Below are 15,773 nucleotides of genomic sequence, written 5' to 3'. Positions count from 1 at the left end.
AGAATAGCAGACTAATTAATGTTGTTCTAATGAATCAGTAATGCCTGCTGCTGCTATTTTAGTCTCCCAGTAAAATTCCTTAAAATATATTTGTTCTTCTTAGAATGATTTGGACTGTTAATAAGGCCTAGGTTGCCTCCCCTTTGACAAGTTCTCACATCAAATATCTGTGACGTGAGAACGATGAAACGTGATGTAGGTCTAATGTGAACGCYATGGCCCTACGTTGTTGATGCTTTGAATTGGAGTACATCCATTTGGTTCACTGGGACTTCTATGTCAGAGCTGTAGCCAGAGCTCTTTCTATTTGSTCCTGGATTAGACCCAAAGTAAGCCCATATTGAGTCTCAGCCAGGAATTAGTCTATTTGTGCCAACATGGTGCTGATTTGACTCTTGGGATMTGTTTACTCTCACATTCGGCACACAAAGCACATCAGTAAGGAGAGTGGAGGGTCCAGGAAGATCCTCTTGACWATGATATAATCAGAGCATTAGGAGRTCACCTATGGAGACCTGTGTTTGTCTTAGACCTGGGGCCCTCACAAACAATGGGCCATTTGCCACAGGCAGGAACACACACACTCACTAACTGGGTCAACCGATCAATACTGCGAGGTCAGGGTTATTGCATCTTGTGACCAGGAAATAGGAGGATTGAGTGTTTGACCTCATCGCCTGGACAGCCCAGTTTCTCCTTTAGGCTACATGATGATATCCTACTTCTAACTGACATATGGAGACTCCTCTACCAGTCTGCCTGTGTGCCAGCCAGCTTGAGATATCAGCTTTGCACTCTGTCTGGAAACTTGATTGGACAAMTCTTTTTCTGACCTAACAAATCACTGCATAATTGAGTGGCCAGACGGTGTAGAGTGAACATCCCAGTCTGGCCCTCAGGCTAACCTACACCACCACTGAATAATTATAAGTGGCTTTTGCCCCCAGTGTCAAGTGCTGAGGCGGTGGGCCCTAATAGGAAGTTTGYTGTGTGCCGCTCACCCTGCACTATCAGCTCAAACATAAATATATCACTGTCATGTCTACTTCTGATAAGGTGCTCAGTAATACAATCAAAACAGTCAACCATCCCAGAAAAGTGTTCAAAATAGCCTGACTGATCTCTGAAACTCACTTAGATAATATTGTTGATGATATAGTGGTAGCAATGCATAGTTATAACATCTACAGAAAAGACAGAAATGCCAATGGGGGTGGTGTTGCGATCTATATTCAGAGCCACATTCCTGTGATGCTTAGAGAGGATCTCTTGTACGTCAAATACTGTTGAAGTAATATGGCTAYAGGTTAATMTGCCTCACCTAAAGCCCATTCTTGTAGGAAGCTGCTATAGACCACCGAGTGCTAACAGTCAGTATCTCGATAATATGTGTGAAATACTTGATAATGTATGTGATATCAACTGAGAGGTATATTTTCTGGGTGACCTAAATATTGACTGGCTTTCATCAAGCTGCACACTCATGAAAAAGCTTCAAACTGTAACCAGTTCCTGCAACCTGGTTTAGGTTATCAGTCAATCTACCAGGGAATTTACAAACAGCACAGGAATGAAATCATCCACATGTACTGAGCACATCTTTACTAACGCTGCTGAAATCTGCTGTAAAGTGATATCCAAATCCATCGGATGTAAATCAAATCAAATTTTATTGGTCACATACACCTTGTTAACATCTGCTAATGCGAGTGTTGCGAAATGCTTGTGCTTCTAGTTCCGACAATGCAGTAATATCTAAAAAGTAATCTAACAAATTCACAACAGCTACCTTATACACACATGTAAAGGGATGAATAAGAATATGTACATATAAATATATGGATGAGCGATGGCCGTATATACATATGAGATGAGTAATGTAGGATATGTAAATATTATTAAAGTGGTGTTATTTAAAGTGACTAGTGATACCTTTATTTAGTCAATTTATTAACSTGGCTAGAGATTTGAGTCTATGTTGGCAGCAGCCTCTCTATGTTAGTGATGACTGTTTAACAGTCTGATGGCCTTRAGATAGAAGCTGTTTTTCAGTCTCTCGGTCCCAGCTTTGATGCACCTGTACTGACCTTGCCTTCTGGATGATAGTGGGGTGAACAGGCAGTGGCTCGGGTGGTGGTTGTCCTTGATGATCTTTTTGGCCTTCCTGTGACATCGGGTGTTGTAGGTGTCCTGGAGGGCAGGTAGTTTGCCCCCGGTGATGCGTTGTGTGGAACGCACTACCCTCTAGAGAGCCTTGSGGTTGAGGGAGTACAGGCAGTAATACAGCCCGACAGGATGCTCTYGATTGTGCGTCTGTAAAAGTTTGTGAGTGTTTTAGGTGACAAGCCAAATTTCTTCAGCCTCCTGAGGTTGAAGAGGCGCTGTTGCGCCTTCTTCACCACACTGTCTGTGTGGGTGGACCATTTCAGTTTGTCAGTGATGTGTACGCCGAGGAACTTAACTTTCCACCTTCTCCACTACTGTCCCGTCGATGTGGATGAGGGGGTGCTCCCTCTGCTGTTTCCTGAAGTCCACTATCATCTCCTGTGTTTTGTTGACATTGAGTGAGAGGTTATTTTCCTGACACCACACTCCGAGGGCCCTCACCTCCTCCCTGTAAGCCGTCTCGTCATTGTTGGTAATCAAGCCTACCACTGCAGTGTCGTCTGCAAACTTGATGATTGAATTGGAAGTGTGCATGGCCACGCAGTCGTGGGTGAACAGGGAGTACAGGAGAGGGCTGAGAACGCACCCTTGTGGGGCCCCAGTGTTGAGGATCAGCGGGGCGGAGATGTTGTTTCCTACCTTCACCACCTGGGGTGGCCCGTCAGAAAGTCCAGGACCCAGTTGCACAGAGCGGGGTCGAGACCCAAGGTCTCGAGCTTAATGACGAGTTTGGAGGGTACTATTGTGTTAAATGCTGAGCTRTAGTCAATRAACAGCATTCTTACATAGGTATTCCTCTTGTCCAGATGGGATTGTGCAGTGTGATGGTGATTGCATCGTCAGTGGACCTATTAGGGCGGTAAGCAAATTGGAGTGGGTCTAGGGTATCAGGTGGTGTGAAGGTGATATGATCCTTGACTAGTCTCTCAAAGCACTTCATGATGACAAGTGAGTGCAACGGGGCGATAGTCATTTAGTTCAGTTACCTTAGYTTTCTTGGAAACAGGAACAATGGTGGCCATCTTGAAGCATGTAGGGACAGCAGWCTGGGATAGGGATTGATTGAATATGTCCGTAAACACACCAGCCAGCTGGTCTGCTCATTCTCTGAGGACGCGGCTAGGGATGCCGTCTAGGCCGGCAGCCTTGCGAGGGTTAACATGTTTAAATGTTTTACTCATGTTGGCCACGGAGAAGGATATTTGATGGTCTGTGGTGTGTAATGAGGAACAACCAGACAATGCACTTGACAAGTTTATGAAATAGCTTATTCCAGTTACTAATAAGGATGCACCCATTAAGAAAATGACTGTAAAAACTGTTGAATTCCTGTAGATTGATGGGGAATTGAAAATGTTATGGTCGAGAGGGATGAGGCAAAAGGTATGGCAAATACGTCTGGCTGCATAACCGATTGGCAAACCTACTGCCAATTGAGAAATCATGTGACTAAACAGAACAAAAGGAAGAATGAAACAAAGATACATTATATAAAGAATGATAGTAAAAAATCTTTAGAGCACCTTAAATTAAATTTTGGGCAAAAAGGCAAACTCAGCTCCATCGTTCATTAATGGCTCATTCATCACAAAACCCACTGATATTACCAACTACTTTAATGATTTTGTTCATTGGCAAGATTAGCAAACTTAGTCATGACATGCCAGCAAGAGACCTACACATCCAAGTATAACTGACCAAATTCTGAAACAAAAGCATTGTAATTTTGAATTCCGTCAAAATAGTTGTCTATCAACAATGACAAGCCACCTGGGTCTGACAACTTGGATGGAAAATGACTGAGGATGGTAGCGGACTATATTGCCACTCCTATTTGCCATCTCTTCAATCTAATCTTACAAAAAAAGTGTGTCCTCAAGCCTGGAGAGAAGCAAAAGTCAYTACGCTACCCAAGAATAGTAAAACACCCTTTACTGGCTCAAATAGCCGACCAATCAGCCTGTTACCAACCATTAGTAAACTTTGGGGGAAAYTGTGTTTGACCAGATACAATGCTATTTTACAGTAAATAAATTAACAACAAACTTTCAGCATGCTTATAGAGAAGGGCATTAAACATGCACAATACTTACACAAATGACTGATGATTGGCTGGGAGAAATTGATTTTAAAAAGATTGTGGGAGGTGTTTTGTTAGACTTCAGTGCGGATTTTGACATTATCGATTTATAGTATGCTGCTTGAAAAACGTAGATGTTATGGCTTTACACCCCCTGCTATGTTGTGGATTAYCTGTCTAACAGAACAGAGGGTATTCTTTAATGGTAGTCTCTCCAACAGAATCAGGAATTCCCCTGGGTAGCTATCTAGGCACCTTAGTTTTTTCAATCTTTACTAATGACCTGGCTCTGAGGAAAGCCTGTGTGTCTATGTATGCGGATGACTCAACACTATACACATCAGCTACYTCACCGAGTGAAATTACCGCAACACTTAACAAAGAGCTGCAGTCAGTTTCAGAATGGGTGGCAAGAAATGTTAGTTCTAAATATTTCAAAAACTAAAACCATTTGGGACAAATCATTCACTAAACCCTAAACCTCAACTAAATCTTGTAATGAATAATGTGGAAATTGAGCAAGTTGAGGAGACTAAACTGTTTGGAGTAACCTTGGATTGTAAACTGTTATGGTCAAAGCATATTGATGTATCAGTAGCTAAGATGGGGAGAGGTCTGTCCATAATAAAGTGCTGCTCTGCCTTAACAACAATATCAACAAGGCACGTCCTGCAGGCTCTAGTTTTGTCGCACCTAGACTACTGCCCAGACGTGTGGTCAGGTGCCACAAAGATGGACTTGGGGAAATTACAACTGGCCCAGACCACGACTGGCCCTTAAATGTTTACGAAGAGCTAACATTAATCATATGCATGCCAATCTCTCATGGCTCATGAGAGATTGGCTTCAACACTATTTGTTTTTGTAAGTATTGACGTTGAATGCCCGAGCTGTCTGTTTAAACTACTAGCACACAGCTCGAACACCCATGTATACCMCACAAGACATGCCACCAGAGGTCTCTTCACAGTCCAGAATAGACTATGGGAGGTGCACAGTACTACACAGAGCCATGGCTACATGGAACTCTATTACCCATAAAGTAGCTCACGCAAGCATTAAAATCAAATTTAAAAAAAAATATATATAGATACACTACATGGCTAAAAGTATGTGGACACCTGCTCGTCGAACATCTCATTCCAAAATCATGGGCATTAATATGGAGTTGGTCCTCCCCTTTGCTGCCATAACAGCTTCCACTCTTCTGGGAAGGCTTTCCACTAGATGTTGGAACATTGCTGCGGGTAGTTGCTTCCATTCAGCCACAAGAGCATTAGTGAAAATTGCATTCCAGGTGACTACCCCATGAAGCTGGTTGAGAGAATGCCAAGAGTGTGCAAAGCTGTCATCAAGGCAAAGGGTGGCTACTTTGAAGAATCTCAAATATAAAATATATTTTGATTTGTTTAACAATTTTTGGTTACTACATGATTCCATATGTGTTATTTCATAGTTTTCTACAATGTAGAAAATAGTAAAAATAAAGAAAAACCCCTTGAATGAGTAGGTGTGTCCAAATGTTTGAATATTGTGTGTTACTGCCTTAGTTTTTGTATGTTACTACTAGTTCTTGCTGGATTCCTGGAAGAGCTAATGGGGATCCATAATACAAAAATATTGGTACAGTATARGCCTTAATTGTGTAATGGGGAGTGAATATGCCCCACAACCTCTCTAGTCTGTGTGTAGACTAGAGTTACTGCAGTGAACACTGAAGGGCTTGGGAGTGGTGGTTGGTGGGGGGATCTCTATTTACGTCTCTAGTTCAGCAGCTCCCACACTGAGACCCTCCAAGGCCTCATTTGCAGCTGTTTGTTTTCCTTAGTTCTCTCTTGACCTACTTTCTCCTCTAATACTCCGTTTTTTTTCTCCTATCTCTTTCTCCCCCATGCAGCCACGGTGGAGTGCTACAACCCGAGGACAAACGAGTGGACGTACGTCGCCAAAATGAACGAGCCACATTACGGCCACGCAGGGACGGTGTACGGCGGTTACATGTATATTTCAGGTACGTATGTGGCTCCAAATCAAGTTACTAATGCCAGTGGGTAGTTTAGTCCTATTAGATCCAGGGCTTGGAGGGAGGCTCTTTTCCCATTTGACTGTACTTATATTTTAGAGCCACTGACTGTACCAGATGGCAGTGCTCTCTTTGAGAGAGTGACTGGTGTCCTACAAGATAGATGTGTGGGTTTTCTGTGGGTGACTAAAGCCTCACATGTTTGACAGTCACGCTTCCTAATCGTTTCAGTCCCACATTAGCCATAAGATGGAGCAGAGAGTGGGCCATCCATCCGTTGCCAAACAGCGGGCTGTGATGTCAGTAAAGCATCCTTCATTACAAGGTCATACAGTGGAATCCTGCAGACCCTGCTCCTTCTCACCCCTCCCTCCCACATCACATCACTGGGGTCCAGTTCTCTGTGCTATTTCGGGGGTTATTGTAAAGATGGTTGGAAGTAGTGATTGTGTGGTAGACTTGGGTGCGACTAATCTCCTGTCTCTCTGTAGGAGTCAGCCCAGTGCTTGTTCACTTCATAGGATTGAAAACAAATCCTGCCTTATGGAGATGAGCCCCAGTTTCCCAATGTGTGACTAATACAAAGTGATGCTGTACAGAGAGAAAGAGAGGGAGGGAGTGAGAGGAAAAGAGGGAGGGGTTGATGACTGTGCAGGAGGTGCAGCTCCATAGAGCTCCAACACACAGGTGAGATTATGTTAATCTCCCCTGGCCTCTGGGCACCGTGTTAATAAGCATAACCCAGACACCTCATAGCCTACTACCAACATCGTAACCCTCCTTCACCCAGTGGCACCTCACCTGCTCTGATCCAGCCTCAGACTCCAGTAGAGGAATAACATGGGCCTGGTGGCTCTAGCTTTGGCATGTATTTCTGTATTTATTTTATGTATTTCTGTCAATGGTTGGCATGTTGCTTATAGTCAGACTGGCACTTCTGGGTTCCTTTACTGAGAATATCTCAAGCGGGATAACGGTCCTGGTGTGTTTGAACTATTATCACACCAAAAAGTCAACTTCTCTCCTTGTGACGGAGCATCTCTTAGTGTCATCCTGAGTGGAATGAGGCTGCGTCACTGTACATGCACCTCTCTAAAATGGCAAGAGTCTGCCTGGAGGCACTGGGCAATGGTTAGGCTTAGATACAGTGCATTCGGAAATTATTCAGACCCCTTGACTTTTTCCACATTTTGTTATGTTACAGCCTTGTTCTATAATTGATTAAATMGTTTTTTTCCTCATAAAATCTACGCTCAATACCACATAATGTTTACCTTCGCAACAATCTGATGTCCTGAGCGCTCTGGAGCAGATTTTCATCAAGGATCTCCCTGTACTTTGCTCTGTTCATCTTTCCCTCATTCCTGACTAGTCTCCCAGTCCCTGCTGCTGAAAAACATCCCCACAGCATGATGCTGCCACCACCATGCTTCACTGTAGGGATGGTGCCAGGATTCCTCCAGATGTGACGCTTGGCATTGAGGCTAAAGACATCTTGGTTTCATCAGACCAGAGAATGGTCAGAGTCCTTTAGGTGCCTTTTGACAAACTCCAGGCGGGCTGTCGTGCCTTTTACTGAGGAGTGGCTTCTGTSTGGCCACTACCACAAAGGTCTGATTGGTGGAGTGCTGCAGAGATGGTTGTCCTTCTGGAAGGTTCTTCCATCTCCACAGAGGAACTATGGAGCTCTGTCAGAGTGACCATCCGGTTCTTGGTCACCTCCCTGACCAAGGCCCTTCTCCCCCGATTGCTCAGTTTGGCCGGGCAGCCAGCTCTAGGAAGAGTCTTGGTGGTTCCAAACTTCTTCAATTTAAGAATTATGGAGGCTACTGTGTTCTTGGGGGCCTTCAATGCTGCAAACAAAAATGTTGGTACCCTTCCTCAGATCTGTTCCTCGACACAATCCTGTGTCTGAGCTCTACGGACAATTCCTTCGACCTCATGGCTTGGTTTTTGCTCTGACATGCACTGTCAACTCTGGGACCTTATAGAGACAGGTGTGTGCCTTTCCAAATCATGTCCAATCTATTGAATTTACCACGGGGGACTCCAATTAAGTTGTAGAAACCTCTCACGGATGATCAATGGAAACAGGATGCACCTGAGCTCAATTTYGAGTCTCATAGCAAAGGGTCTGAATACTTATGTAAATTGGGTATTTCTGTTTTTGATTTAATACATTTGCTAACATTTCTAAAAACCTGTTTTCGCTTTGTCATTATTGTGTGTAGATTGATGAGGATTTTTATTTATTTAATCCATTTTAGAATAAGGCTGTAACGTAACAAAATGTGGAAAAGGGGAAGGTCTCTGAATACTTCCCGAATGTAGTGTGTCTCCACCATTCCAGATAGAGGTCTGTACTGTAGAGCTTATTAATTAAACAAGCTCCCCTCAAGCACCGGGGCAAGCTGCATTCCTACAAGGAAACTGGACACCTGCCGAGATTAGCTTTCCTGACAGCCCACATGTTTACAAACTCTCACTAGTGATGGAAGTCAGGTGGAGCGGAGACATCATCAGCCAGCGTGTCTCTGTTGGGGATCGGCCCTCCTGCTCCACCCCATGTCTCAGGGGTCACGACCTCACTGTGCAAGATGGCCCACGTGGGGGTGCAGGCCGTGTCTTGCTGTCATTCCAGATCAGGTGCTGGGCGGTGGCTGTGCTGCCGTGTTGTCTGAAGGCATCCTGTCAGGTGAATGGAGCTGACACATTGAGTCAAGCCACAGGCCATCACAGCTCTGCTCCAACTCCCAGGGTGGGGCTCAGACACTCAGCCAGCACGGCTTCACACTACCACTACTGTCACACAACCATGTTGACTGAACGCAAGTGTCTCATGGTCAAGCAACAACAAATGCGCTCCTTGATTGACGGGGCGGAGCTATGTCTGTGTGAAAAGTGGCATGGAGAGAGGGCGAGAGAGCCTAGAGAGGGATGACTCAAGTAGCGGTGTAAACTCTAAAAATGGACGTTACACATGGCATATCACATTGAACAAATCAAACAATAAATACCCTTATATGGTATACCGCCCAGCCCTACTGTACCGGCATGTTCAAAGTAGGGCTGGGTGTTATACCGTATTTTACGATATACCGGTATTGATGCRCGGACTGGTTTGGGTTTTTTGCTTTACCTTCCATAATGGTATTTGAATGTTTGGTTTGTTAGATGTGATTTGCCGTGTGTAATGTCCATTGTTCTAGTTTACTTAGATACTTGAGTCATCTCTCTCYGCTCTGTCTCTCTTCATGCTGCTTTCCACACAGACCTAGCCCCGCCCGTTACTCAAGGAGCGCTTTTTTTTGTTCCTCGACCACAAGACAACTTGTGTTCAGTCTGCATGGTCAATGCAGCACGTGCAACAATGTTGATGACACCGATGCAGTTTTCACTTTGCTTCTTAATATAAATCAACCAGCGTTCTATAATTACACTATTAGTTTGTGTTTCTTACATCTGCAAACAGCTAGTTTGTCTTACCATGTTGGGCCTAAATCTTGTTTTCAATGACGGCCTAGGAACAGTGGGTTAACTGCGTTGTTCAGGGGCAGAACGACAGATTTTTACCTTGTCAGCTCGGGGATTCGATCTTGCAACCTTTCAGTTACTAGTCTAATGCTCTAAACACTAGGCTACCTGCCGCCCCTATTTTCATGTCAAACGCTATATTCAAAGTGCCCACTATTATATTCTAACTATAGAATTAGAATAATCATTCTATTTCCAAGTGTTTCACTCTAAATCGCAAGTCTAATTGCAATTRCAACATTTGGTTAAAAATAAGGCCTAGATTGTTTGCCCATATCGTGCAGCCCTACGTGKAAATGAYCTCAAACGAGTGCAAGAAATGCAGACATTTATGAAAAGGCTGAAAACAGTATAAAACAATCAGAATGGAGAAAGACCCATTGAAATCACTTAGAATGTATGTGTTGCCACCCTAGGGTCTCACTACTCATAAAGCACATGTCCAACTTTTTATTATCCAAAACATAAAATACCATCCAGTTTAAAATAAATATCATGATAAGATATTTGGACCATATCACCCAGCCCTAGTTCAAAGACCAGGGCTAGATCTTCCGGGGAATGACATTAAAGCTCACATCTGGTCATCCTTTCTATTATCATTTTTGGAACTTGCTGACCCCTTGGTTTTGTCTAGCTCCTCTGTGTTCCCCTGCCTCGGTTGTTTGGGTCTCATTTGTGCCAGCACTGTGCTTCCTCTAAACAGGTCATACATTTTTACGACGAGTCAAAGCCCCGGCACAATTTTATCTCCACAAATTGATCGATAAATGTGCCAGTGTATGGCAATAATAGTGAGATATTATCTAGCGGGCCAGGCAGCGCCACCAATGAGCTCAGGTGCCTTTAAGTGTCTCTGAAAKGACAACCATTTACTGTCTTCAAGGTACAAAAAAATATATTTTAAAGTCTCAAAATGCTTTCAATTGTCTTTTGACAACTCTTTTGTCTTTGTTCTAAATGAAAGCTACTATCGTTAAACTGAGATCATAAGAGTAACTTAAATAACGGCAGTAATTCATTGTAATGATACATGTTTAATTATAACAAAGACAATTACATTGATGGAAGCTACAATCTATCTGCAATATTAAAGCTGATCTACACCCTAAAAAAGAAAGAAAAGAAACTGAACATTGTGTCTCTCTGAGATTGTCTTTTGGCAAATGTATAGATGGGTTAGCTGACAATGTCACCAACGATGYGCACTCTTCAATGGGGCAGAAGTCCGTTAGTTGTTGTGATTCTGGCTGGCCAGATAGCTACCAATAATGACAAGAAACTCCCACGTGGGGAAACAAACATAGGTGACTCGTTTCAGCTAGTTTCATCTTGTTCTTGATACCATGTCTTGTTCTGAGGTGTTTGGACTGATTTCATGTCAATGCTAATATGGCAACAACAAAAAATGCTAGCTAGCTAACCAAGAACTGTAATGATGTATTTGAGAGAGATGTTCTCATTGTACACATTTATTTATGATTTCAACAAACATTGGAGACGAAATATAGTTTACATGTTAACAATCAAAGCCAACCCTGTCTGTTTTGCCCCATAGTTGCGCACGTGTCGGTTTTGTGGCTATACAACCAACCMGTCTATGAAAACAAAATCTACCCTCTCTCCACATTTGCTGTACAAAGTACTTAAGTAAAAAATACTTGAAAGTACTACTTAAGTACAGATACCCCAAAAAACGACGTAACTTTTTTCACTACATTCCTAAAGGAAATTATGTACTTTTTACTCCGTATATTTTCCCTGACACCCAAAAGCACTCGTTACAATTTGAATGCTTAGCTAGGAAAATGGTCTAATTCCCACACTTATCAAGAGAACATCCCTGGTCATTCCTACTGCCTCTGATCTGGCGGACTCACTAAACACATGCTTCATTTGTAAATTAAGTCTGAGTKTTGGAGCGTGCCCCTGGCTATCCATAAATAAATAAATATAAATAAAAAGAAAGTGGTGCCGTCTGGTTTGCTTAATATGCGGAATTTGAAATGATTTATACTTTGATACTTAAGTATATTTTAGCAATAGAATTTACTTTTGATACTTAAGTATATTTAAAACCAAATACTTTTAGACTTTTACTCAAGTAGTATTTTACTGGGTGACTTTACTTGAGTCATTTTCTATTAAGGCATCGTTACTTTTACTCAAGTACGACAATTGGGTACTTTTTCCACCACTGCAAATATGTGTCTGCAGTAGACATATCCTTCAGCCATTTTAAGCCCTGAAGGTTGCTGGCCAGAGACATCAGTTACTCTAAGATGCTACTAACCTCGGGCAGTCAGATGCAGCTCAACAAGAAAATAACCACACCCCATATCAAGCTGCTATTCTATCAGTGGGTTTGATATCTTGTCTCAGAGATTATTTTAATGACACACACATACTTTAGTAAAGATAATGGATCTAACTTTGTCTCTGTGTTTATTCTATTGGTCGAGGAGGAAGAGGTGGATGTTATAGACTTCTGATTAGTCTGGGCCATTGATTTAAAAATAGCCCGCTGTAGATTAATGAGGTAGGGAGGCAGAACGAAAAAKAAAGAAATGGGTAAAGAGAGCGAGCGGGATCATTGGGCAGCAGCAGAAGCAGTGGAGGGATTYGGGCGCCATTTGGCATGTACTTCAGATCCTCGCTGCGCTGCGTACACTCCCAGCCACTCTGCACAGCACAGGGAGGTGTGGGCTGCCTGGCTCCCACCCAGATGCATGCTGGGATTGTGTTCCTCTTTATTTTGAGCCTTCCCTGTGGACATGTCCTGTTTTTTTTTCTCCCCACTTTTCCTCAGCTTTGTGTGTCCTGTCTATTCCTCTTTTTCCACCACTACAGTACCTATGTGTGTACACATGCACTGCAATAGTGTTTTGAATTTGTTACAAATAATAGCATCTATCTTTTATTGCAAGTATGTGGCTGAGAAAATGTGTGCAGTGAATGTTAGTGGTGCTAAGCATGGGGATCATTGTGTGTGTGTTGCTGGGCAGAGCAGGCTGATGTTTCTGAGGAGGGGTTGGGGGGAGTGAACTGGGGGTTCAGGATTACAACATGCTCTGCGTGGCCAGTCGCAGTGCTGTGGTCTGGTCATGTGACTGTCAGGACAGAACAGGGCCTGGTCAAGGCCGACCCAACACCCCCATGCTACCCAACGTGGCAGGGCTGAATGTAGGTCGAGGTTGAGTTACCATCAGGTACAGTACCTTTGGATCAGTCCGTTAAATGCTTTTGATTAGACCCCAGGGCTATTTTCAACCTTATTTAACATGGTCCTGTTTTCTTCTGTGTTGCAGGGGGAATCACTCACGACACGTTTCAGAAAGAGCTGATGTGCTTTGACCCAGATGCAGACAAATGGACTCAGAAAGCGCCCATGACCACGGTGCGTGGCCTGCATTGTATGTGCACGGTGGGCGACCGCCTCTACGTCATCGGAGGGAATCACTTCCGGGGCACCAGCGACTACGATGAYGTGYTMAGCTGYGAGTACTACTCCCCRGCCCTGGACCTGTGGACGCCCATYGCCGCCATGCTGCGGGGCCAGAGCGACGTGGGCGTGGCCGTGTTCGAGAACAAGATCTACGTGGTGGGTGGCTACTCGTGGAACAACCGCTGCATGGTGGAGATAGTGCAGAAGTACGACCCGGAGAAGGACGAGTGGCACAAAGTGTTTGACCTGCCTGAGTCGCTGGGCGGGATCCGAGCCTGCACACTGACCGTGTTTCCCCCAGAGGACTTGATGGGCTCCCCCTCCAGAGAGTCACCCCTCTCAGCACCTTGAAGAACAGGGGGGGAGCCCACCCCGCTCCTCTCACACCCCCACAACACCCTATAGACATTGTTTGCACTTCTTCTTTGGACTACATCTGTACTGCATCCCGATACAMCCCTTCCTCCCCCAAAGCTGTGCAGAACCCCCCTCCCTAGTGATGAAATCCACATACCGATATGGTTTGGCAACCTAATTAAATGTTAATGTTGCATATTCGGTATATTTTGGCAGGAAATACCTTGACTTGAAGAGTGACTTTGCAATTCAACTTTTCTACCTGATGTCTTTGGAGTTTTACTATGTCCTGTTTCTTTAGACGTGTTACCGGGTAAAAACCATGCTGTTGATGACCATACTGACGCTCTTAGTCTGTGCCAGGTTAGGGGCAGTTGACCCCCCCAGAGGGGCAAAATAGGGGCAGCTGAGCTCCACACAGATATGGTTTTAAACTCGGGGGTCGGCCCTTCACCCCCTCTCTTCTTTCAGTTTCAGTTCTTTCCTGCTATTGCTATGAAACCGTTAACAAAATTGTGTTTTCTAAATTTAATAAACAAGATTTTGGAAAAAAGAATAGTCTCTCCAAAGTATCTTGCTATTTACTTGTTCACATGGTTGATGCATTCTCTTCATATCAAGCTTAATGTCAACTGACGTGAGGTATAAATATCTGTTTTAGAACCTCCTGCAAAGTGTCTTTTCCACATGAAAAAAAACCTTAGTTTATTTCTCTCTATTTTACTGGTTGAAAGTAATCTCTCACATCATGCATTATGCTGCTTTAGTAGCAGCTGTAACCTCAGACCTCCCTCCCCTCAGCTATTGTTGTCCTCAGAATGAACCATTTTTCCTCTGATTTAAATAGAAAAAGCTTTTATTGTTCTCTAGAGGCATGCGATGAACAGTAGGTGTACACACAAAGTTAAAACGTAGTGTCCTGCTGTCTCAATTAGAGGTCGACCGATTATGATTTTTCAACGCCAATAACGATTATTGGAGGACCAAAAAAGCCGATACCGATTAATTGGCCTTTTTTTTTTTTTTGTATTAATGACAATTACAACAATACTGAATGAACACATCAATAAAATCAATTTAGCCTCAAATAAATAAGGAAACATGTTCAATTTGGTTTAAATAAGGCAAAAACAAAGTGTTGGAGAAGAAAGTAAAAGTGCAATATGTGCCATGTAAGAAAGCTAATATTTAAGTTCCTTGCTCAGAACATGAGAACATATGAAAGCTGGTGGTTCCTTTTAACATGAGTCTTCAATATTCCCAAGTAAGAAGTTTTAGGTTGTAGTTATTATTGGAATTATAGGACTATTTCTCTCTATACCATTTGTATTTCATTAACCTTTGACTATTGGATGTTCTTATAGGCACTTTAGTATTGCCAGTGTAACAGTATAGCTTCCATCCCTCTCCTCGCCGCTACCTGGGCTCGAACCAGGAACACATCGACAACAGCCACCCTCGAAGCAGCGTTACCCATGCAGAGCAAGGGGAACAACTACTCCCAAGTCTCAGAGCGAGTGACGTTTGAAACGCTATTAGCGCGCACCCCGCTAACTAGCTAGCCGTTTCACATCGGTTACACCAGCCTAATCTCGGAGTTGATAGGCTTGAAGTCATAAACAGCGCAATGCTTGAAGCATTGCGAAGAGCTGCTGGCAAAACGCACAAAAGTGCTGTTTGAACGAATGCTTACGAGCCTGCTGGTGCCTACCATCGCTCAGTCAGACTGCTCTATCAAATCATAGACTTAATTATAACATAACACACAGAAATACGAGCCTTAGGTCATTAATATGGTCGAATCCGGAAACTATCATCTCGAAAACAAAACGTTTATTCTTTCAGTGAAATACGGAATCGTTACGTATTTTATCTAACGGGTGGCATCCATAAGTCTAAATATTCCTGTTACATTGCACAACCTTCAATGTTATGTCATAATTATGTAAAATTCTGGCAAATTAGTTCGCAATGAGCCAGGCGGCCCAAACTGTTGCATATACCCTGACTCTGTGTGCAATGAACGCAAGAGAAGTGACACCATTTCACGTGAATAATATGGCCTGCTAACCTGGATTTCTTTTAGCTAAATATGCAGGTTTAAAAATACATACTTCTGTGTATTGATTTTAAGAAAGGCATTGATGTTTATGGTTAGGTACATGTTG

General features: G+C 43.3%; 1 protein-coding gene across 6 annotated transcripts in view; it reads left to right on the top strand.

Annotated features, from left to right (window-relative positions):
• Positions 1-14,176, top strand: part of klhl13 (kelch-like family member 13) — a 92,860-nt gene extending 78,684 nt beyond the window's left edge. For all 6 annotated transcript variants that reach the window (XM_023968391.2, XM_023968390.2, XM_023968392.2 and 3 more), the window contains 2 exons: positions 6,144-6,257; positions 13,112-14,176. In XM_023968391.2, coding sequence (XP_023824159.1) covers positions 6,144-6,257; positions 13,112-13,599 — 602 coding nt within the window. In that variant the 3' untranslated portion in view covers positions 13,600-14,176. The remainder of the gene's footprint in view (positions 1-6,143; positions 6,258-13,111) is intronic.
• Positions 14,177-15,773: the final 1,597 nt, after the last annotated feature.

The sequence above is a fragment of the Salvelinus sp. IW2-2015 genome, linkage group LG23, assembly GCF_002910315.2.
Source record: "Salvelinus sp. IW2-2015 linkage group LG23, ASM291031v2, whole genome shotgun sequence".
Taxonomy (NCBI): Eukaryota; Metazoa; Chordata; class Actinopteri; order Salmoniformes; family Salmonidae; genus Salvelinus; species Salvelinus sp. IW2-2015.
The sequence above is the reverse complement of the archived record's forward strand: the minus strand, read 5'-3'. Positions and strand labels throughout refer to the sequence as shown.